At 39.0% G+C, this 23,638-nt stretch overlaps 2 protein-coding genes across 3 annotated transcripts in view; one reads left to right on the top strand and one right to left on the bottom strand.

Annotated features, from left to right (window-relative positions):
• The first annotated feature begins 231 nt into the window (after positions 1-231).
• Positions 232-21,256, top strand: LOC131474173 (protein FAM13A-like). 2 transcript variants are annotated; one of them, XM_058651921.1, is made up of 21 exons: positions 232-466; positions 1,334-1,535; positions 2,240-2,449; positions 3,104-3,284; positions 5,204-5,375; positions 6,656-6,750; positions 8,945-9,130; positions 9,868-9,934; positions 10,497-10,549; positions 11,944-11,989; positions 12,600-12,698; positions 13,944-14,160; positions 14,814-15,054; positions 15,217-15,349; positions 16,071-16,152; positions 16,579-16,814; positions 16,924-17,007; positions 17,095-17,211; positions 18,462-18,664; positions 19,712-19,813; positions 20,318-21,256. In XM_058651921.1, exons 1-21 carry the CDS (start codon positions 437-439, stop codon positions 20,442-20,444), a joined length of 2,883 nt encoding a protein of 960 aa, XP_058507904.1. In that variant the 5' UTR covers positions 232-436; the 3' UTR covers positions 20,445-21,256. The 2 variants fall into 2 exon arrangements, with proteins under 2 accessions (XP_058507904.1, XP_058507906.1); XM_058651923.1 differs by lacking the exon at positions 12,600-12,698.
• The window catches only part of LOC131474174 (phytanoyl-CoA hydroxylase-interacting protein-like), a 37,498-nt gene continuing 35,112 nt past the window's right edge, over positions 21,253-23,638 (bottom strand). The window contains exon 5 of the mRNA XM_058651924.1: positions 21,253-22,842. Coding sequence (XP_058507907.1) covers positions 22,299-22,842 — 544 coding nt within the window. The 3' untranslated portion in view covers positions 21,253-22,298. The remainder of the gene's footprint in view (positions 22,843-23,638) is intronic.

Genomic DNA, 23,638 nt, shown 5'->3' with positions numbered 1-23,638 from the left:
AATCACCAACACAAATAGGAAAGCACAACAAAACGAACTAAAATACAACATAAACTTAATTTATACAATCAATTTTTCCTCCCCAGCTTCCAAACACTTGAGCATCCTTGAGCAGCAGAGCTCCTTCACCTGGCAACCCAACTACGGGTCGCCATGGTTACACACGCTTGTCACGTGACTAGCAACGTAAACAATAGTCCGGGCAGCTAAGAGCTACTACGCTGAAGACCGCTACTCCATTTTAATGGCCGTGCTATTTGCACAAAGTGTGCGGCTCAAGTTGTGATGCTCGTGTCCTGGCAGCGACTGTTCGTCTCCTGCCGTTGTTGTCGCACATTTGTGGAGAAGGAAGAAGAAGAAAGAAGACGAAGAAGAGTCATGTCGAGGAGGAGAAAAGACGAGAAATGAAGAGTTTGTGCTGCTCTGAGCTGAAAACATGGGAGCGAGGGCGTCAGTGTCCTTCTGTGTAAGTTTATCTGCGACAAGACTCATTTTACACCATTCTGTGTTTATTTTTTATTTATTATTCACACAATTATGGGTTCATTTCTCTTATCACACACTTTCAATTTGAATTAGCTCAACACAAACAGACAAATTAAGTTAATTATTTGTATGTTTAGGTAGAAATAGTACTGTTATATTCTACTACTCTCATAAAAGTACCATTACCTTGATAAAAAATATATACTTTAGTGCTGTAATGGCTTTGAAATGTACTCTCAAACTGGTTGTTCTTAATTAAAAACAGCATTGACGAGTCCAAATGTGACATTTTAAACATTAATGAAGGTTGAATGTTGTAGTTTAAGTCCAAACAATCACCTAAAACAAGAGAAAACCATACAGTGTGGCATAAATCCTTCTTTTCTTCACCAGCAAACAATAAAAAACAGTCAAGGAGGCGTTTTATTGCATATTTTATCAACAGTTTGTCTGTAAAAGTAAAATTATGGTTTCAAAACTACTCACTTACACAATGTAATTCTTATTTTTTACTGTGTGTTTTTGACTTTTCAAAACTGTAACTCATTCATCTTTCTTTTTAAGTTTAAGTTTTAATTTACATAAAATTGTCATAAACAAACTGTGTCCTAATTTCTTTTAAAGCAGCTAAAGTTTTCACCTCATACTGAGGTTAGTGTCAGGAATCCTTAAGCCATAAAAAGTAAACACCTCCATTAAGATTAGAACAGACACGACAGTCACCGTTTGTCCCTGTTTATCCACAACAACAACAACTGCTCATTCAGAGTTGCTGTGGATAACAAGCTAATTTGATTTCTGTATTTGGGTCATCTGCTGCATGTCGCCTCTCTCTCTCCCTGAGAAGAACGACCCGTCTTCTGTGAGAATCCTGAGGCCCAGCCCTAAAATCAGCCCGGAGCTCATTTGTCCCACGCTGGTGTCGGAGCCTGAACTGGTCGCCAGGTGTGTGTTTGGTGTTGCCTTGGAAATCCTGAGACAGGAAGGACAGACGGTCCGTGGCATACCTCTCGTCCTCAGAGACATGGTGGACTTCCTGGATAAGAATGGTAACAGAGGCACATTCACGTTCATGCTGCTGCTCATGCATTCTTTTTATTTTTATTATCTTATATGACTAAAGAACAACAACGCTGTGTGCACTGATTGGATACAGTCTTATATAAAGTACCTTAAAGGGATACTTGATTAAAGTACAAGTATCTTACCAGAAGTTAAAGTATCAAAAGTGATTTTCTGATATAAAATCTACTGGAAGGTTGTGGGTTCAATTCCTGGTCTATATGTCGATATGTATCCTTGAGTAAGACACTTAACCCTAAATACAGACCATAATACCAACTCTTTTTCTTCGGATTTTATTTGGTAATAACAAGTAACAAAGGTAGTTAGAAGAAATGTAGTGGAGTAAAAGTACAAAATGTAGGAGTATTTGGGAAATGTAGTGGATTAAGAGTACTCAATTTAGTAATATTTAGGAAATGTAGCGGAGTAAAAGTACACAATTTATTTAGGAAATGTAATATTTAGGAAATGTAGTGGAGTAAAAGTACACAATTTAGTAGTATTTAGGGAATGTAGTGGAGTAAAAGTTGTTAGATATATAAATAACAAAGTAAAGTACAGATATGTGACTTTTGTACTTAAGTACAGTAACAAAAGTATTTGTACTTTGTGACATAACAGCACTGATTGGATGTTTGTTGTTGTTGTTGTTGTTGTTGTTGTTGTTGTTGTTGTTTGTTGATCACAGGCATGCAGCACAGAGGTCTGTTCCGTCTGTGCAGTTCCGTGCTGAGGACGAAGCAGCTGAGGCAGCGCTGGGATCACGGTGAGAGGGTGAATCTGGAGCAGGAGGGAGACGTTCCCACCGTGGCGTCGCTCCTCAAACTCTTCCTCCGGGAGCTGCCCGTCCCTGTCGTTCCTGAACCTCAGCGCCTCGAGCTGGTCCTCAACCTCTCAGGTATGAAGATAGTACAGTTGTTACAGGTTGATCTGGATCGTCACACAAATCTATTCATTTCTTTCTTGGTTTCATATCCCAGATGATCAGAAACTTATATCCACATTTTTGAGTTATTTTACTCAACAACAGCCAAAAAACACAACCTCCTTATCATAATAAGCATATTTTATCTCATAGGGATGTAAAAACAGTGCAATACACTGTATATTATTGATAAAATGATGATTTAATTTAGGTAAAACACATACTGTGTAATTGCTTTTTATCATGTATATTATCAGCTATAAATGTAAACATTATTTATATTTTTTAATAAGTTTTACAATTGCATTTTACCTCAAATTTGTCAGCTGTTTATCAGTTAAACGAGTTTAAAACCACAATTAACTGATTTCATGTCGGAGGAGTTATCTACCAAAACTTTATATAATATATCATCAACAGATTTGATATTTTAAGTTTTGTAATAACCTTTTTGGTCACATGATCCAACCCTTAGATAAAATTTCATTAAGTAATTAATTGCATCGTTACTAATTTCTACTGTGTATAGTCTCATGTGTGGATGCTAATTGTTTATTTAAACTGTTACATTCTCTGCTGCATTTATTTAAAATAAATCCTGTGTTCTTTTCTCCTCTGTACTTTTAGGATACGCAGATGAGGCAGAGCGGAACCGCTCCCTGAGGGAGAGTCTTCACCACCTCCCCGCCGACCACCTCATCATTTTGTCTTTCCTCATCCAGTTTCTGTCCAGAGTCGCCGCTCACAGCCACTCCAATCACATGCCTGTGGAGAATCTGGCCACCATCTTTGGGCCCTGTCTGTTCCAGTAAGACGCTTTTGTTAACGTCTGGTTTTAAATCCTCTGCAAAGACAGGCGCCTCCTTTAATCCCATCAGTACAGTACAGTCTAGTCGGGGGCATGATTTGACCTTGAGTGCAGTGTCGTGACACGAACAGTGTGTTCTCTTGTGTTGTGTGTTTTTTTTCCACACTTGCTTTTGATGTGATCATGCACATGCTTGTGTGTCTCACATCCATGTGGACAAAAACACGCTTTGTCCATGGCTCTAAATGTCCGGTTGTCGTCTTTCTGCTTGGACTTTTTTTCCCGCTTGAGTTGTGCAGGAGTTGGGTTTGTCCCCTGAAGGAAATGGGTGTGGATTATGGTTGATAACGGAGAAGACTGCAGCCCTGAAAGACACACACACACACACACACAGAACAGAGGCCATCAGAGGCCTCCTGTTTACAGAACTTTGCCGTCACTGTAAACACATTTCAAATAATCTCTCCGCTGCTGGGCGGCACGCTCACATTCAGACGTTATTTAAAGCTCACTTTTATTTATGCTGCGCCAAAAAACAACAACATACAGACTACGGCAGACTACGACGTTACAATTTATGTTCAAGTTAGAAGTGAACATGTTTTCCTCTAAAAGGATAATGGTGTCATTAGTCATGCATGTGTGGGGGAAACGACGATGATGATGATGATTATAGCCAGACGAAGAAGAGGCTGGTTATGGGATGTTTTGTCGGCCACCAGAGAGAGACTTTTTGTATTCATTTCTTTATTGAATATATTACAGGTATTAAGAACACACATAATATACTATATATATATATATATATATATATATATATATAAGGACAAAAGAATGTGATCAGTCAGGTGGTAATACTCTAAGTGAGGTGACATATGCTATAAAGGGCTGCCATTTCCCATAGAGTTTATCAGTTACCCTCAAGGTCCTCTCTGATCTTTTCCAATTTTAGGAAAAACATGACATCTTGAAGCCATTGAGAGATTGAAGACGACGGCGTGCTGATAAAGATGTGAAAGCGAATGAGTCTAACTGTTTACCAGAGAGAGACTTGGAAATTGTTTAGGATTTAGAGGACGACGTGTGTTATCTGCAGAAATTAGAACATGATCGCTGTGAACTAGGTTGAAGGGGAAATATGTGCTGCATAAAAATATCCAACTCAACAAAGATAAGGTGTTTTTCTACAACAGGTAGTGAAGTAGTAAAGCCAAAATCAGTATTGTATAAAGTACCTTAAAGTGGATACTTGACTAAAAGTACAAGTATCTTACCAGAAAATGACTTTGGTAGAAGTTGAAGTCACTTTTTTTATAATATTACTTAAGTAAAGGTCTTAAAGTAAATGACATTTACTGTAGTTAAGTATCCAAAGACATTTTCTGAACTATAATGTACTAGTTTTAGAAGTAAATGTATTGAAAATGTGAGGAGTTAGCATTGAGTCATGGTGGATCAGCGGTAGGGCAAGTTGTCTTTCAACTGGAAGGGTGTGTGTTCAATTCCTGGTCTATATGTCTATAAGTGTCCTTGAGCAAGACTCTTAACCCCATGTTGAAGCATGTGAATGGGTGAAAAGTGTAGTGTAAAGCAGCTCATGAAGACTAGAAAATCTCTATATAAATACAGACCATAATACCAACTCTTCTTCTTCTCCTGATTTTATTTGGTAGTAACGAGCAACAAAGATAGTTAGAGGAAATGTAGTGGAGTAAAAGTTACAGACACTCATGCATTTTCACAAAGAAGAGTGCATTCCTGTTCATTTTCCACAGCTACAATCTACAGATGTACCCCAAATGCCTGAGAATTCCATATCTGTCCACAAGATGTCGCCCTTTTCCATCACGTCAGAACACAGAATGCACAGTTTTGTGTCCTGTTTTACAGAATGTGACTCTGTTTTTGTTGTTGTTCAGTGTTCCAGTTGGACCGAGGATGATAGAGGACCAGAGTGTGTGTAACACACTGTTGCTCCGTCTCCTGCAGCATCACAAGGTTCTGCTTCCACTCACAGCCGAGAACACAGCGACCTCCTCCTCCTCCTCTTCACCGCCTCCCCCAACTCTCTCTGCTCTGTCACACTTTGAGGTGAATCATTATTTTAAAGTTTTGCCTTTAGTAGACGTTTTTACAAGACTGAAAATATGTAAACACACAATGTATCAGTCAACATGGGTCAAAGTTTCTCACCTTAACTAGTGCCAATTCACCTGTCCCTATCATTCACCTGTCCTCATCATTCACCTGTCCTCATCATTCATCTGTCCATATCATTCACCTGTCCTCATCATTCATCTGTCCTCATCATTCACCTGTCCACATCATTCACCTGTCCTCATCATTCATCTGTCCATATCATTCACCTGTCCTCATCATTCACCTGTCCTCATCATTCACCTGTCCACATCATTCACCTGTCTGTCCTCATCACTCACCTGTCCTCATCATTCACCTGTCCTCATCGTTCACCTGTCCTCATCATTCACCTGTCCTCATCATTCATCTGTCCTCATCGTTCACCTGTCCTCATCATTCATCTGTCCTCATCGTTCACCTGTCCTCATCATTCACCTGTCCTCATCATTCACCTGTCCTCATCATTCATCTGTCCTCATCGTTCACCTGTCCTCATCATTCACCTGTCCTCATCATTCACCTGTCCTCATCATTCACCTGTCTGTCCTCATCATTCACCTGTCTGTCCACATCATTCACCTGTCCTCATCGTTCACCTGTCCTCATCATTTACCTGTCAGTCCACATCATTCACCTGTCTGTCCTCATCATTCACCTGTCCTCATCATTCACTGCCAAAGTTTCTGGTGCGTGATTTATGTATTTATGTATTTTTATTTAATTTTCTTTAAATTCAGGCCAACATTTTTTTACTCAGTGACTGTAAAAAATTACTTGTAAGTAAACAAAATGCCTACTCAATGTAATTCATTACTTTCCACCTCTGCTCATGTCAAATTTAAGATTTGACACGGTAAAACATTTTTAAACTAGTCTTTTCCCTCCCTTTTTCTTTGCTATGATGTCAGTAGTAAATACCAACGTGACGATCTTTGTAGCTCATCGATTAAGTGTCAGTTTAAGCAAAAATTGACTTAATATTATCACTTTGAAATTGCTTCATCCATAAACCATCTATCTTCGATGTATCTGTCTCCTGGTTTTGATCGTGTGATTAATGAATCTACAGCTGAAGTGTTATAAATGTCAATGTATTCAGACTCTTCATAAATCATGAAGTCGGGTAGGGCTGCTACGTGAATATCAAACTATTAAAGTTACATTTAATATCATTAACCCAGCAAATGAAGACAATGTGTCATAATACTGAGTCGTGTTTACGTCCTCCACAGGTCCGACCCGGCAGCTGTCACACGGAGGCAGAAACCACTTCACTCTCATTCACCGGTGATTTTGAAACAATATGGAGACGAGCTCAACTCAGCAGGTACTGACACCAAACACAGCATCACTTACATGGAAACAGACTGGGTTCGAATGGAGCTGAGCCCCCATAGAAAGGGGTCGGGCTCCCATGAAGGTAGTCAAATCGTACAACTGGGGGGGGGGGGGGGGGGGGGGTTTTACGAGGAATTTACGAGGATCAGTGAATGCATCACAGCTGAGCATAAATAACTGAGTCACAGAGGTGACAAGAGAGTGCAGGTGATTTTTAGGGCCAGACTTATCTTCCCCTTTCTCACTGGCCAGGACTACTTAACACACATGTTAAATCTTTTATTATTTTAATCACAAACAATGCAGTTTTTCAACGTACATAATACGAGTATAATAGACCCCCACAAAGATTATAATTCCAAACCCTGGATATAGAGATGAGGACTGAAGACAGCCCAGCCAGCATGTCCATGTGGACCACATAAGGGTTTCTATGTGGACTGACACTATGGGTCCCAAATGGGTTTGTCCGTGGTTTCCATGGTGGCTCCACCAGAGTTTGCCCCATGTTACTGAAACTATAGACATATAAAGGTTGACGCCGCATTCACTGTGCTGCCCGGAGACTGGGTTTTCTCAATAATAATTTATTATTATTATTTTTATAATATTTTTATTCTTATTTGTATGGTTTGTTTTTACTGGACACAATTGGAATTTGGTCTTATTTCTGCACACCTGCATCAATAGAAACATATCAGAAAACCCCTGCAATGAAAATGGAGCTAGTCTTAATAAAGTGGCTTAAGTAAACATGTCATCAGTGTTTTGCTGCTGGAAGGAGCAGAACCAGCCAGAATCACAATAATGATTGTTATTCATTATTGATTATTGATTATTATTCATTATCTATTTCAAAAATTGTGGTTTACTCTGCGGTTGCAGTACAGGCATTCATTTACATTTCATTTGCGTGTGCATGTGGACAGTTGTGGAGTTCACTTTGACTCCTGCCTCGTCTTCCTAAGCAGATGTGCAGTGACATCGAGAACATCTGTTCCTTAGTGGAACTGAGGTCAGTGAAGAAGACGTTCTTTGGAAAGTAGCAGGAGGTTAGTGCAGATAATGTCGTGGGAGACCAGATGTTTAATGAGATGTGACACAGTCACGGCGATATTCAGCAGCTTGGCAACCAGATGTCAGACTGACTGAGCTGTTATTACACCGCTCACAAGAGTCAGTTTTAAGTGGAGTCGTCAGACGTGTTTCTGTACAACAGGTGGCGCGAAACGTGCTGTTGTTTCTTTAGGTTTGTGCTTCAGCATCGGTCACAACAACACAAATGTATGTAATGTGTGTATTTAAAAGTATTGTTTCTATAGTTTGTGGTGCTTTTAGAGCGGCAATTCCATGATTGACTTATCTATTGTTATTCAGATTTAATGGTTTCCTTTGAAGGAAACAAAAAAGGAACAAAGAAAGAAGCAGAAAAAGCTTGTTTTAATTATTAAAAAACCCTCTAAAACTGAATAATCAATTATCAAAATAGTTGACAATTAATTTTATAAAAGATTATTCGAATAATCGTTGCAGCTCTAGGTGTTTTGTGTTGCAGGTTTGCAGAAATCATACACAAATTCTAACAAGGCTGGAAATAAAAGCTCATTTCATTTGTGTCCAAGAAAACAAAACCATACAAAATCCAAACAAGCGGATTAAACAGATAAAAACAAAGAAAAAAAGATATAATAATAATAATAATAATTGATTCATCAAATAAGAGTTGCAGCCCTAGTTGACCTGCTCACAAACTTAACTATTGCCGTGTTCATTGTTCATCAAACCTACTTTATCTTTGTATCATCCTAATTTGCAGTGACTGTATTCGTTTAAACACTTTCTACAAACAGCATCAAATACAAATAACGTTAGAATCATTTGCATTTGAGATATATGTGTTTGTAATGCGCACAAATGACTAAATAACACAGAGTTTATAATAAATGTATCATCCGTTCTTCTTTTCTCTTTTTTATCAACTTTTCCCAGTTTTTTGTTTTGTTTTCGTTTTTTAAATAGTTTCATGTTTTATTGTTTTTAAACTTGTTTTTCATAGATTTAGAAATTAACCATGACTAAACCTCCTCTCCTCTCCTCTCCTCTCGCTCTGCCTCTCCTCTCCTCTCCTCTCCTCTCCTCTCCTCTCCTCTCCTCTCCTCTCCTCTCGCTCTGCCTCTCCTCAGTGCTGACACACTGAGTCAGAGTTGTGAAACCACGTCTGACGTCAGCGCTGACATTCAGAGGCTGATTCCAGACCTGGAGGCTCCGCAAGAAGAAGGTGAACGTATGAAGATGAGCCGCGTGACCTCGTGCCTCACTGACCGCGGGTCAGAGCAGTGTCTGTGTCAGACTCCCCCGCCACAAAATGAGTGAGTGTCACACGCAGATCATACAGTAAGCTTTCCTTTAAACCAGAGGTCTCAAACCCGTGGCCCCCGGCCCCACGTGATTTTATGCAGCCCGGCCCTTAATATCAAGACAGATTATAAGACAAACATATGATTGTTAGCTATCGTCATGAACGGTGAGCAATATTTTTTATAATAATAATACCTAAGGTTATATGAATCACATTATTAAATGTGTTTTTAACATAAAATTATATATATATACATATATGAGTAGGGCTGCAACGATGAATCGATTATTACTCGATTACAAAATGAATCGTCAACTATTTTGATAGTCGATTTATTACTTTGAGTGTTTTTTTCAATAACTAAAACAGGCTTTCATGATAATACAGCTTTTTAAATGTGAATATTTTCTTGGTTTCTTTGCTTCACATACGAAAGAATCATTTAAAGTAAAAAATGAGACATCATTTCCAGGTTTGGTTCATAGTGATCAATATTTTTCAACATTTTCTGACACTTTGTGGACCAAAAAGTGCTCAGACAGATTAATCAAATAATTATCTTAAAATATGATTTTAAGATAATTTCCCACAGTTTAATTATTTTTCACATGACCAGCCCCGCATTAGCAGACCGGACGCTCATTGGCCCCCAGGCCGTTTGAGTTTGAGTTTGAGTATGAGATAATTGTATTTATAGTCTTTCTTAAAACACAAACCTTTTTTAAACAAGTCATTTTTCCTCCACAGAACTTTTACAAAGACGTCACAGCTCACCTCGATATCAAAGGCAGAGGAGAAGGCAGACAGAAATCAGGTAGAAACTATTCACTTATTAAAAATGTCTCTTCAATGGTGAGCTTTATGGATCTTCTCACTTTAGACATGGAAATTAAAACAAAAAGAGACATTTTTTTTATTCTGACTGTCTACAAGTCAATTTTCAAGCATATTGTAGATTGTTTGACAAAAATGAAGGAAAAATCAGCTGAAACTACTATAACGACATCCCTATTTTCCAACTGTAAAATCTTAATTTTAAACAAATCTTTCAAAGGTTACAAAAACCAGATGTTTCCATGTCACATTTCTAGCAATTCTACTTGTTTCTCACCTCCTCCACGTTGTTTATGCCAAATTCTGGCAGAATTTTAAAAAAGAAAAACCAACAGTTTGTCGCCCTTTTTTCTTTGCTTGAGCTCATTAACCTTATTCCTCGCACTCACACCTCGAGCTCGGAATATCTCCAGCAACAGCTCCATTTGTGCTGTCTCACGTTTATTTTTAGTTTGCTGCCTCTGCCTCCAACGTATGCTTTAATAATACATTTCGATTTTGTGTGTGGACTTTTGTTTATTGTGGATTCAATTGTTTTTCAGGCCTCTACAGATTCTGTGAGAAAAACCCAAAAGCACAGGGAGCACAAAGTGAGGTGAGAGGAAAAGCAGTTTATAATGTCAATGAAAGTTAACAAACATTTAAGAATAAACAAAAACATGGATCCATGAATACATGCGTTTGTTAAAAAATAACATCAACAACAGGCTCTCACAGCATCTTAAACTCCACCAGCTACTAAAATAATGACAATACTCATAATAATAGATCACATATTCAAACGTAAACAGCAACAGTGACACACAGAAGTTGTATTTTAAGGCTACAAAATCCCCCAAAAATGTATTTTAAAGCAATCACACACTTATACAAACTTGCTAATGGGTCGTTTGTTCAATTTGTGCCAATAAAACCTGCCAATAAACACTGGACCTTTAAATATGACGGATTATTTAAAACAAATACATTTGAAAACAAAGATCAACCAATGAAATTTCATTAACCATTTATTTCTTTTATTTATTATCACTTTTTTATTCTTTTTTAATTTTCTTTTTTGAAGTATTTTTGTGGCGTATGTTTGCAGTTTCTCTGCTTGGTTCCTCATTTTTAGCTCAGCCCTGCAGTCAAATAGAAAGTAGGTCATTGGAGCAGCGAGCCTCTTACAGCCATGTTTGTTTGTTTTTTTTGTTTTTTTAAAAACATGATTCCACTCCACATCACACTGACAGCCACAGGGGCTCACGTGGATCAGGACCAAGTACCTAATCCAGACTGGGTTGTACCAAACCAAACACAGCAACACTGAAATATTCTACTCAAGTAAAAGTGCCACTATACAATTTGACTTAAGTACAAGTAAAAGTACTGGTTTGTAAATGTAAAGAATAGCTTTTTAAACCTACTCAATTACAAATACTTTCAATTTCAATACTTTCCATATCTTATATCCTATCCTTTTATTTTAGCACAACCTAGGCAATCTGACGAAAATTATTATTATTTTAAAATTCTCACCAACTATAAAAACACACCTGATCAAAAAGTACTCACATTTAAAACAAACAAACAAAATTAGATTGAATTTGTCTGATTTAGCGCACTATCACATATAACAACAGTTTTCAAAGCTTAAAATTGTAAAAACATTTAGTCTGAAATTGTAACTCTAAAGAAATTTATTAAAACGGCGCCTAAAAACCATAAAAAACAAACAACTTATTACATTTCCAGGCAGATTTTTATGTGAAGGCATGCCATTTCAATCTCTCAAAAATCAATTTATGCATAATTTTAAATATTCCTGTCCACGACAGACAAAGGGGAAATTTACCAAGCGTTAATGTTCTTAAAACACTGAGAGACAATCAGTGTTCTCTGTGTGTACAAATATAGACAGAGAACTAATATCGTTCTATTCACCTGGACTTTAAAATATTGCATTTCATGTAGTTTAACCTTATTTTCTGTGTTTTTTTTGTTTTTCAGTCTCCTGTGCCGGGTAGAGAACAACGCAAAAGATTGTGATCGGAAGGTAAACAGAGCTTTTGAAACCCCTCTTTAATTATGAGGTTGACACAATGACTACTGTTATCTAATCTCATGTTAAAATTAGGGATGGGACCATACTACTTTTTTTGTGTACGATACCGATATCAAAAACTCAAGTATCTACCGTTACCGATATTAGTCAGATAAAGTCATTTTTAGACCACTTATTTAATTAAACTATGAAGCTGTTAACAACACATTTGTGCTGAGTCATTTCAGACATAATTGTTCACACAGAAAGAGGAAATAATCAGCCCAAACATGACTCAGCTAAAAAGGCTTTTGCTGATTTTTATTTACATTTTTACAGCCTGTGCAAAACGATAGAGAGGATTTTTGGATTGTGCCGGATTTTGTCCGATATCCGACCCAGTAACTTTGATAATTATTGGACCAATACTGACCGATACTGACCGATACTGACCGATACCGATTCCCATCCCTACTTAAAATGTACATTTAAAAACTACATCATTGGTAACTTTTGTTAAAGAAACTAAATAAGATAAATAAACGAGTTATCTCTTTAAATCCAGTGTTTGTTTTGGGGTGGAATGAGGCTTCATCAGTGGGTTTATTGTGTGTTGGTACAGGGGAGAAGAGGAGGAGGAGGAGGAGGAGGAGGAGAAGGGGGAGGAAGTGGTTTTCCTGACAGACTCAGTGATTGCAGAGGCAGGAGAAACAGCTCTGACGTAAGTTCTCCTTCACCACAGTCTTTGTAGATGCACAAATTAGCACCTTTTTATCGACTGAGGGTATCTATGACAACAGGAGCACTGATGTTGTGTGCATGTATGCACACCTGTGCATTTATATGCACACCTTTGTGTCTGTGGGTGTTTTGCTTCACTAATAATATTCTCAGTCCTTCCTTCCTCCTCCTCCTCCTCCTCCTCCTCCTCCTCTGTGTGACGCACAAAGCAGTATTTTTTTATGAATGAACAGCTGAGGAGGGAGAAGCCAAGCCCTTATCTGCTGCTGCTGTTCTTGTTGTTGTTATTGACACTGATGATGGTGAAAAGTATGTCAGAGCCTAAATGAACAAAAACAAATCACGCTCACGACCACCATAGGTTTTATCATACGATACATAATGTTTGGCTCATCATTGAGCACTGGCTGTTTTTGCTCAAATTTGAACCGTTAGGTCATTACTGTACACACTAACTGCGTGGCAAGTGGCGACGTGACTCCCCGCAGCTTCCTCGAATGGACCCCTTGTGCTGGGTTTTAACAGCGTTGCCATGGAAACGCCTCGTCATACAGTATATGGAGCACAGCCCTCCTCTCCCCCTTTGCACGCACACACGCGCCACACGTACCAGCATGGGCGGATGTTCCTTGCCGACCCCCCCCCCCCCCTTACCGCACATGAGCGATGAATAATCCATGTGGAGGCTGTTCAGCCGCTCATTCAGGAGGAAAACTATGTGCATGTAGGGAACTCTTCGAGGGGGCGGAAGAAACATACGCAAGGCACGCACACACCCACCCTCAAACACAGAGAGACACCGTGGGAGTGACAGAGAGACTCGTCTTGTCCATACGATGCGGATCGGGGATCCCACACTGGATGCCGATGCACATTAGGAGTCTGACTCACTCACTCACTCACTGACGAGTCAGCAGGATTTTACGTGCAGCTGTGGCCGCACGACTTGACTCTAGTTGCAGCAGATAAGAGATTGTGGATTTCTATCAGTTTGTTCCTCTTATTAAAAACCTCCACGCAAGACTTATTTCACTCTCTGGAGGACACGATGACTGCGACGCCCTGACCAAAGATGCTCGATCTTTCCGTGTGAAAGAATACGACTGTTTTATGGGACTCCTCCTCCAGATTCCCCGGCAGCGTGGGAAACTACGACACATCGTTTGGACCTGTGTCCCAGCGCCCGTCTGCAGACGCTGAAGCCATGTTCTGCTTCTGTTTCCAGAGTCCCTCCCTGAAGCTACAAGCCCTGGAGGCTGACCTGGGACCCGTGTCAGCGGCTCGGGACCAGGACCGAGTAGTACAGGACGTCCTGCCCGTTCTGCAACGACCTCCTTCCACTGAGGAGCAGCAGAGTCTGTATTTGAGCCCCAAGCCGTTCTTCCACTCGCCACCGTCACCACCTGCTCAGGATCATAACTTAATCGGTTTATCGCAGCCTGGTAAGACATTTTGTGTTTTTAAACTTAGTCTACAGCCACCTGTGACATGATTTATCGATACATAATGTTTGATACTTTTGATATTAAGACAATAAATGAGTATTTGTTTATTTCCAGTCTTAGTCTCTGGATAAAACACAGCAACAAACATGTTTCTTTGAACCATAGGAATGATATTTAGACCCCACTGTATGTGTAGCCTGATGAAAAAACAGCTGCGGTATCTTTCCTTCCTTATTTTGATTTGATTTATTTGACATAATGAAAATATATAAACACAATTGTAGCGCTGCATCACAAATATTAAAGATGTTGATAAAGATAATGACAGGATAAACACACAAAAGTTATGAAATAACATTTCCAGTGTGGTCCTCTAGAGGAAGACAAGATGGATGATGATCCAGATACTGACGTTTAACTAAGCACAACATACATGATCAAATATTCAAAATATTATCCAGAAAACCAAACAAAACAAAGAATACATAAAGCCCAGCACTGTATTTTCTCTCCTGCTTCCTCCCTCAACCTTTGCTCATCCTCTCCTATTTGTTTCTTTCTGTTTCCAGAATAAAAAATGTTTAAAATGTCAAAATTCATAAAGGAAATCTCCGAATATTATTATCTCGCTCTCTCTCTCTCTGCTACAGTAGAGACCTTGTCCCCTCACTCATCAGAGTCCAGTCCGGTCCCCTCCACTGCCAGTCTTTCCAAGGACTTCTCCGCAGACGACACCATTTCGAGCATCACCACCAGCCCGCTGCTGTCCTCTTTTACGACGACCGACTGCCCAATTCCGTCGCCGCGCTGCCACGACCTCAGCCACGGCCTGCGCTACAACTTAGACCCCGACGCTGCGCCGTCTCCACCGTGTTCACAGCACATACGCGTGTAAGAGGATCACGACAGACAAGCGTCTGATGTCAGAAATGATCACAGTGCTGAGGCACAGTGGAGGATTTCTGCATCAGCTGCTCACGTTTGGGATTATAAATATATTTAATAATGATTTGTATTATGCAAATGTCCTGATGTGCACTGTTCTGTCTCCAGGGCTCGTCGCAGTGTCCACACTGAGCCAGACGAGGGCTCTGTGTCCATCACAGTTCTCAGCAGACACATCCACAGCCTGAGGAACAGGATCAGGCATTTTGAGGAGTGTTTTGAACAGGAGAAGCACTATAAGGTGAGGAAAGCTGTCAGAGCTGCGTCCTCACTGGCAATATTTCATATTTAAAGTTGTATGAACACTATCAATAATTTATGTAAAAATACTGAAAAGATGTTTAATTTAACCCTGTTATTTCTATTGGACCACGTTTGAGAATATCAATATTTGTGTTGCAAATGCAATTATTGCACTTGATGCAGATAAACTGACTTTTAGTGTCCATCTTATGTCCACACATATATACATTTGTCTTTGTTGCTCACGTAGAATGATATAAATACTTAGATCGAGGATGATTTTACTGTCTCTGGCAGTGTAAAGTATTTAATTATTTTATGTTCTTCACAGAAAATGATCCAGAGCCAATGATTCTAAAGCTGAAAAAATAATAAATAGCATAATTTTTCTTTCAGCAAACATTGAAAATTAGTCCCACAGACCTGAACACCACACAAAGGTTAAAAAAGATGTTGCTAATCTCACTAAATAAACAACAATTTTCATATTATTTGTGTGAATGGCTTCACATCTAAAGTGTACATACAGTACATTACATGCTTGAGTGAATTGCTCCCCCTACTGGTCCACTGCAATAAAACAACACATTGATTCCAGGAGCTGCTGTACACAGGCTTTTTGGAAAAAACCCAAAAAACTATTAAAGCCACAACAATGAACCAAGTAAAGAAAAGGTTGATAATGCAGTGTGAAGAATGTGTTGTTCTTTGGTTTTCAGCCAGCCCATAATGATAAAACAGCCAACCCAGAGGTGGCCAGGCTAATGAAGGAGCTTGTCAAGAGTCGCAAGCAGCTTAAAGGTCAGTTACACAACAATAGACACACAGTCACACACATGCACTAATGTTTGCAGTCGTATTCAGATATTTTGTCAACGAACACGAGTGATACAACATATTATTAGTGAAATAAACCTCAAATATCAAAACCAAAAGTATTCATTTTGCAGGAAAATGGCAGCGATGACATATTATAATACATGACATGTCAATAACAATCAAGCTGGAGCGAATAATTTGAATTATTATTTTTCTGAAGTACAATTGTTTATGAATACTACAGATACAGAATACAGATTAAGCCTTTAATAAAAAAGAAATACATAAGGCCTAAGGGGAAAAATGACCAGAAAATGTGTCTTAATTGTAATGGATTAGATGTTTAATGAGTTACATCGAACAGTAAAAGACTGAATTTCATGTCCTATATTTTCTTCCTCACGTCAGAGCTCAAGCTGAGACAGTCAGAAGAAACGGGTGTGAGAGGACACGGCGGTTTTAAACCGTCGACCAAAACAAGGAGGACCAACGTCGACCAGAGGGAGGCGCCACTGACAGGAAGTGAGCTGCAGCAGCTCAACAACAACAGCAACACTAAGCCAGACGTGGAGGAGACAGTCAACATCATCACCAACAGACTGAAGGAGAGGCGGCGAGAGCTTGGCCTGCCTGAAAGCATCAAGGTTCATAATTATGAAATAATCATAGCATCACTGTCATTTATGATGTGATTTCTGTTTGTTTTTGTTTTTTATGACATAATTATGGTTCCCCGTGTGTCCACGTGTGCAGGAGATGACACATTTCCAGATGATGCTGGAGAAAACAAACATGCAGAAGTGTTTGCTCTACTTTGAGAGTCTGCACGGACGACCGGTGAGAAAAGGCTTTTACTTCGTCTCTGTCCTGACATCCTTTGTATTCGTTTGTTACCACTAATAACAAAATCAACTGTGTGTTCAGAGCACAAAGCTGGAGCGAACGCTGATGAAGCCTCTCTACGATCGATACCGTCTCCTCAAGCAGCTTCTGCTCTTCTCTGCAGCCTCGACCGTCGCCTCGACCGTCATCACGACCATCGTGAGTCACAGTCTAATACACAAGTTTGAATAAAAGACCGAGACAGAAGGTGTAAACCACCACACTCACTGTGTAGTTCTGTCATCCTGGGGCCACAGTCAGTGGTGGAGGAGATAAACTCTACTGCCATCTAATGGCCACACATGAGAGCTACAGTTAACTGTTGTGAAACGCTTCCATTTATTCAACAAGAACTGATAATAACACTACTGTGTATGTGCAGTATGTACAGTACTTAACACATTTATTAGATCTATTTTAGAACTCTTTTTTTGTCAAATAACAAACTGACTTCATAGCCATATTTGAGTTGTTTCAATGGGCTTCTTCTCTGAGAAGTCAGGCATTAATCATAAAGCATAACATTCAACCACTAAAACACATTTTTCTGTTCAGGAATGCAAGTAAATGACTATAATTTGACATTTTAATCAAGGGATAATGATGTGCTTTATTATTTTTTCTGTTTCTTTGTAAAACAGCACATTTGAAAATGAATGGATAACAATAATGATTATATTTTAGCATTAAATATATGATTTGGGTGAAAGAGCTTCTACATACTGGTGTATTAACCATTACAGAAATATAAAAAATATGATTTTGATGATTAATAATGCTGTTAATTTAGGGCAGCTGCGGCATAAACCTTACATTAGGTGGTGGTCTGATGTATTTGTTGTCATAGAGCTGTAACATTGATAATGCAATGTATTTCTAATGTAATTGGCAAGGCTATTTGAATAGTATAAGAAACAAAAACAAGAAAACGAAGAGTTTTGAAACTAAAATCAAGCATAAAATTTGATAAAACAATAATTTACTTGATTGATTTAAAGAATATACAGTGCAGCAAAAGATAAAACATGAAAGAGCTCAATTATAAGTTTATGGGATAAAGGGATTAAAAAATATGTTGTACAACATCATAGTGCAGTAAAATGACATGGAAACAGGTAGATGAACATTTTTCTGCAGTGATTCATGGTTATTATGTAGAAAACTACAATAAGTGTCTGACAACATAATAATAACCACTTTTAATTCTCAAATGTTTACATGTTCATGTCTTAATGTCATTGTAAAGTAAATGTCATAAGTATTAGTAGATATTACATGACAAATAAGATGGCGTTACAATCATTTTACAATCATTTTACATCACTACTAAAATACTACGATGTTCTAATGCACCGAAACGTGTAAAGTGTAGCACTGATCCCCTCGTGTTGGCGTTGGTGTTGTCACAGGAGGAAGAGGACGGCTCTGATGAAGGGCGGAGTCCCAGGCTTCAGCCTCTGTGGCTCAAAGCTCCCCGGCGCGTGTCCTTGGAAGAGTCGCCGCACTCGCCTTCCATGGAAACGTCTGACACGCCGCTGGTGTCGCCGCTGGAGGAGGTGAAGGGTTTCCAGCCGCAGATCGTCGCCATGGCAACGTTGCATGAAGCTTCAAGGTAGAGCCTGTTCCATGTTCCTGTCGCTGTCACAGCGGTTCAACATTATATTTCCAGTTTATTTATTTATTTCCACTCAGAATTCATCGTTGAATTAAGTGATCTTATATTATTAACATTACAGGAATTACAGGAAAACAAAGAATAGTTTAGTTTCATCAATGTTTCTTTTGCTTTAATACATCTGTCATGGTAGTTACAGATACTGTACACTGAGTGAAGGGCAGAATGATTTTGTATCTAATTGCGATTATTTTGAATGAGGGAAATTAGAGGGAATGATAATTTGTACACACCTGTTCTCATTTTATTTTGAAAAACACATTTATAACAACTACTGTGGGTTTTCCTCTGTATGTAGAATATGATGTGTAGGTCAGGTCATTATTTCATCTAAAAATGGTTTTACGATACACATTTTGAGATTTGAAAAATTGCAGTAAGCCTGATTCCGATTTAATCAACATTTCAGTGAAATGTTTGGCCCTGATTGAGTGTACCAATTAAGAGGAGGCTTCAAATAAAATATAATTGTATAAGAAGTGTATGAGAATTAGTGACATCTAATGATGAGGCTACAGATTGTAACAAATGGAGGATTCCAAATCGCAAACACAATTTGTTCTACGTATGTGCAAAGTCTGGTTGAACAATTTATGGTAGTTTTGGGTTTTTGTCAAATGTCAAATTTATTTTTGGTATATATTCTTATAAGATAAACACTCTAACAAGGGTTAGAGTTACATTAAGTAAGGGTTTTTCTGCTTTTTAAAGGCAGGTGGCAACCACAATTGTAGTAAAAACAATAGCTGTAACAGGATGTAGAGATTTAGCGCTCAATCACTTGCAAAATGCTCTCTCAGTCCATTTGAGCTGCTAAAGTAACATACAAGAGCCTTTTTCTGAGGCTAAAACAAACTGTTTTGATTTTAAAGTAAATATACATATATAAACAAACGTTTGGATAGTATATTTAATGTCAAGTCAAATAAAACTTGTAAAATGTTACACGCTGGACTTTAATGGTTTGATTCTTTCTTCATACAGACCAGAATTACTGGACCACCTCAGGATGACTCGATTAGAAAAGCGACGGCTTCATCAAGCGCTCCGAGACTTCGAGGACCACTTCTATTTGCAGACCGGCAGGTAACAAAGTCACACACATAAGAATCGGACTCGTCAGCATACGCGGCTTCTTTTGCTTCTGCGGTTTATTTTGTTTTATTTTGTCTTTTATTAAACTTGGAACATTTGGTTTTCAACAACGCCTTGTGAAAAAGAACAAGAAGAAGAAGAAGAAAAAAAAACCCACCAAAGAAATTCCGCCGCAGTGTTTACGACAGAGCAATGCACGCTCACGTTTATACGCTAATACAGCACAGAGAGCTCAGGAGAGAGACGAAGAGAGAGAGAGAGAGAGAGATGTTTGCTCTGAACTGTACACGCAGTCCTCCAAACTAAATACAGTCAGGTTTTTAATTACAATACACACTGTACAAAGCTGTCTGAGTAAGGCAACATAGGGACTATCAACCAGTTATGGAAGCTGCTGCTGCTGCTGCTGCTGCTGCAAGTCGTCGATTTCTTTCAACTACAAAAAAAGTAACGCGTTTTTTTTCTTTTCTTTTTGCCTCCGTGTATTTTTAACAGGGCCTGTCAGAAGGAGGACCGTGGACCGATGGCGGAGGAGTACTGCCAGTACAAGAACCTCAAAGCGAAGCTCCGCCTCCTGGAGGCCCTGCTCAGTAAACAACATGACTCAACCAAAACTAGTTGAGTGAACTCACAGTGGGACTTTTCATCGAAAAAACACAACAGGACTCGATCATTTGTGACAAAATCAGGATGAGAAGGAGCCAGAAGGTCTGGTCTCTCTTTCTTTTTTCTTTTCTTTTTTTTTCATGCCATGCTCATTATGTGGATGCACTTTACATGAAGGAAAAACAGTGATGGACGTTTTTTTTCCCAAAGACCCAAAAACACATTTAGTCCTCGTCAGGTAATGAAATAATCATATATTTATACACATCATTGTAGCACGTGAACCAAGTGATGTAGCACTAACCTGTGTCCAAGACGAAGAGCTGTAACAACCTGATGTTAGTCACGTGTTAGTCATTTTAACATTACTGTGCGTAGAATATGGTACTTCGCTTCTATTCCTTGCCAAAAAATTGCTATTTTTTCTGTCTATAATTGATGTGGAAACTGCATTTTAAAAGTTAAAAAGTGCTATCTTGGCAAAAAAAAATGTAAACGCAAACAGTGAGACAATCCGTGTTTGTGCATGTTATTTTTTCAGTCCTGCATTGTGCTATGATATGCATCAAGGATTTTAATCTAAATTGTGACTATTCAATTTACATGTTCACTGTGGCAAATAATGTGAATGTTAGTGAACCTTGACATCATAGTGCAAGTTATATATACGCCATATGAAGTTTGTTTATCCTTCTTAATGCTGTCGTTGACAATGATCAGAGCTTTCAACATTGTGCACTTCTGGTTTATATATTTTTCTGTATATATATACACAATATATATATATGTATATGAATATCAATAAAAATAAATATTTTTTCACATTTATTCTGCTAAACACAGTTTATGGTTCTACTTTCTTTCCACCGACTACGATAAAGTAAATATCGAACGTTGCAGGAAAAAGGTTTATGAGCGCGGCACCGACAGCTTTCGTACTCATTCTCCACAAAACTGCATCATGCTTTTTTTTTCTTTCCCTAACAAAAAAAGGTTAAAGTGTTAATGCGTAGTTCACAAGTTGGCCATCAGAGATTCAGTGAGTACACATGTTATGTTAGAGGTTGTTGCATTTGTTTTCTTTTTTCCCCACAGCAGGTTAATGTCTAGTGTTTAATACCTTTGGTATAAAGACAGATGACTATTGATGCTGCAGCCCTAGAAACGTGTAGTACCAGTACGTGCCACTAGTAGGAGGTAAAAGAAGTCAGATTTTTTTTGTCTACTGTGTAATAAGAACAAAACATCAGCATCATCATCATCATCATCTCAAGAGAGAGAGAGAGAGAAACAGTCAAAGAGCAAAATGCTTGTCCACACAGACGGTGGACGCAATTAACAGTATATCAATAAAAACCAGGCAAAGGTCACTGACAACATAATGGAACAACTGATTTAAAAAAACAACAAAAAATCACTTTAAATATAATAGAAACAGCCCATGTTTTTTAGTACAGTTAAAGGGTTTGGTGACTATGACGGTGTTAACTTGCAGGATGGACGCATGGATCTGTGTCGCTGTCCCAGGTTTAGATTTCTCAGCTGGTGGTCCCTTACACGGACATCTTTAAGGTGTGTTTTCAACATTTAGGGCAGACCCCAACTTTTAAGATGGCTGCACAGTGGGGGCAGATGTCAAAGAGTGAGTACCATCCTCTATATTCTCTGCGTCCTTCTTTGGGAATATTCAGAGTACAGAGATATGTTGGTGTGTGTGTGTGTGTGCATGTCTGGAAGCCTTCTAAATCTGCTGCGTCATGCATGTGTGTGTGTGTGTGTGTGTGTGTGTGTGTGTGCGTGTGCGTGTGTGTGGAGGTCAGTCACTTCTTAGTCCCTTCTTCCCTCGCTCTCTTGACAATCTGCTGTCGCCTTAGCGTCCCACACTGATGTTGCAGGTCTTGCAGCTCGGGTCTTTCTTGGCGTTCACCGTGGACATACTCATCAGCTGGTGTCCGCTGATCTCCGCCACCGTGCCCAGCGCCAGGTCCATGGGCTCCGTGTAGATCACCTCCAGGATGACGTCCTGAGCGTGATGAAACACCAGGCCGCCGTCGCACTCCTCCACCTGCTTGCAGGTCAGGAAAGGGTTGCTGCCGATGTCGAGCGCGGGCAGACGCTGCTTGCAGAAGTCGTCGCCTCTGGAGCCCTTTGGTGCCAGGACCAGGATCACGTAGTGGTAGGCCGTGTACATGCAGTAGAAATCTCCAAAGTACAGGTTGGTGTCGGGGTTGAAGAGTGTGTTCGCCTGGACCTCGAAGCGCATGCGGCCGTACGGGGAATCCTGCGGAGGTTTGCCGGTGTTGAACTCTGTGTTGCAGCAGAAGAAAATGCCCTCCAGTTTGCCACTGATGGGAGAGCCGTGGCTGCCACTGTTGTCCTTCACTGACGGAAGCATCTGGTTCCCCTGCTTCTCTCTGGAGTTTGTGCAGAAGAAGAAAAAAAACTAAAGTTATTTTCCCTTTATGGCCAAGCATTTTTTTAATCAGCATTTTTTTATCCTCACTGTAAACCAATGAAAGTCATTTTGGAGTAGTCAGGGAAAAAGCAGTGGGAAAACTTTATAGACTCTGTAGACAGTTTGGGGAAAAAGTCTTAAAAAAAGTAACATTTATTAAACTGAAGTGGTTTTCATTACACTGCACTTTTAAGATATATATTAATTATCCTTAATTTACTTTCTACATATATATGTATATATACATGTTACTATGATATATATGTTACTACTGTTCTAAAAAAATACTTAAATTAGCAAAGTATCTTTAAAAAATTACAAAAATGACCTACTACTGCACAAAAACAAGATACTAATGGAACAAAAACATTACAGACCCAATATACTAATTTCAAACCTAACATAATGATCTCAATCCTACCTCCAATAAACCAATAAGAAAGTCTTTACACTAATTAGATACTTAAACAAAATTATATTAATTTATGTCTAGTTTGTCTCAAAGAAACTTTGTGTGAGAAAATTGTGTTGATAAAAAAAAAAGTTACATATTTCTTTATTATAGTGACTAAAGAGCCAGGAAACAAACGGAGCATTTAAACAGCAAATAAACAAGTGAACAACGTCCAAAACAATGAATGTTGTTTTCCCGCAGCAGCTGCACAGAGACAAATGTGAGCTCCGGCGCTCCAGTTATAAACTGTGATTACCCTGCGATCACTCCTGAGGTTGTCATTATATCTGTAATTGATGCT

This window comes from Solea solea, chromosome 15 (assembly GCF_958295425.1).
Source record: "Solea solea chromosome 15, fSolSol10.1, whole genome shotgun sequence".
NCBI lineage: Eukaryota > Metazoa > Chordata > Actinopteri > Pleuronectiformes > Soleidae > Solea > Solea solea.
Note: the sequence above shows the minus strand (reverse complement) of the source record. Positions and strands in the feature narration are given on the sequence as shown.

Excerpts from the sequence above, each read along its gene's own strand:
- LOC131474173 (XM_058651921.1), top strand. The coding sequence starts at position 437 with ATGGGAGCGAGGGCGTCAGTGTCCTTCTGT. Across the intron at positions 11,990-12,599 it reads CAAAAGATTGTGATCGGAAG|GGGAGAAGAGGAGGAGGAGG; the intron begins GTAAACAGAGCT and ends GTGTTGGTACAG. Across the intron at positions 17,008-17,094 it reads AGAGTCTGCACGGACGACCG|AGCACAAAGCTGGAGCGAAC; the intron begins GTGAGAAAAGGC and ends CTGTGTGTTCAG.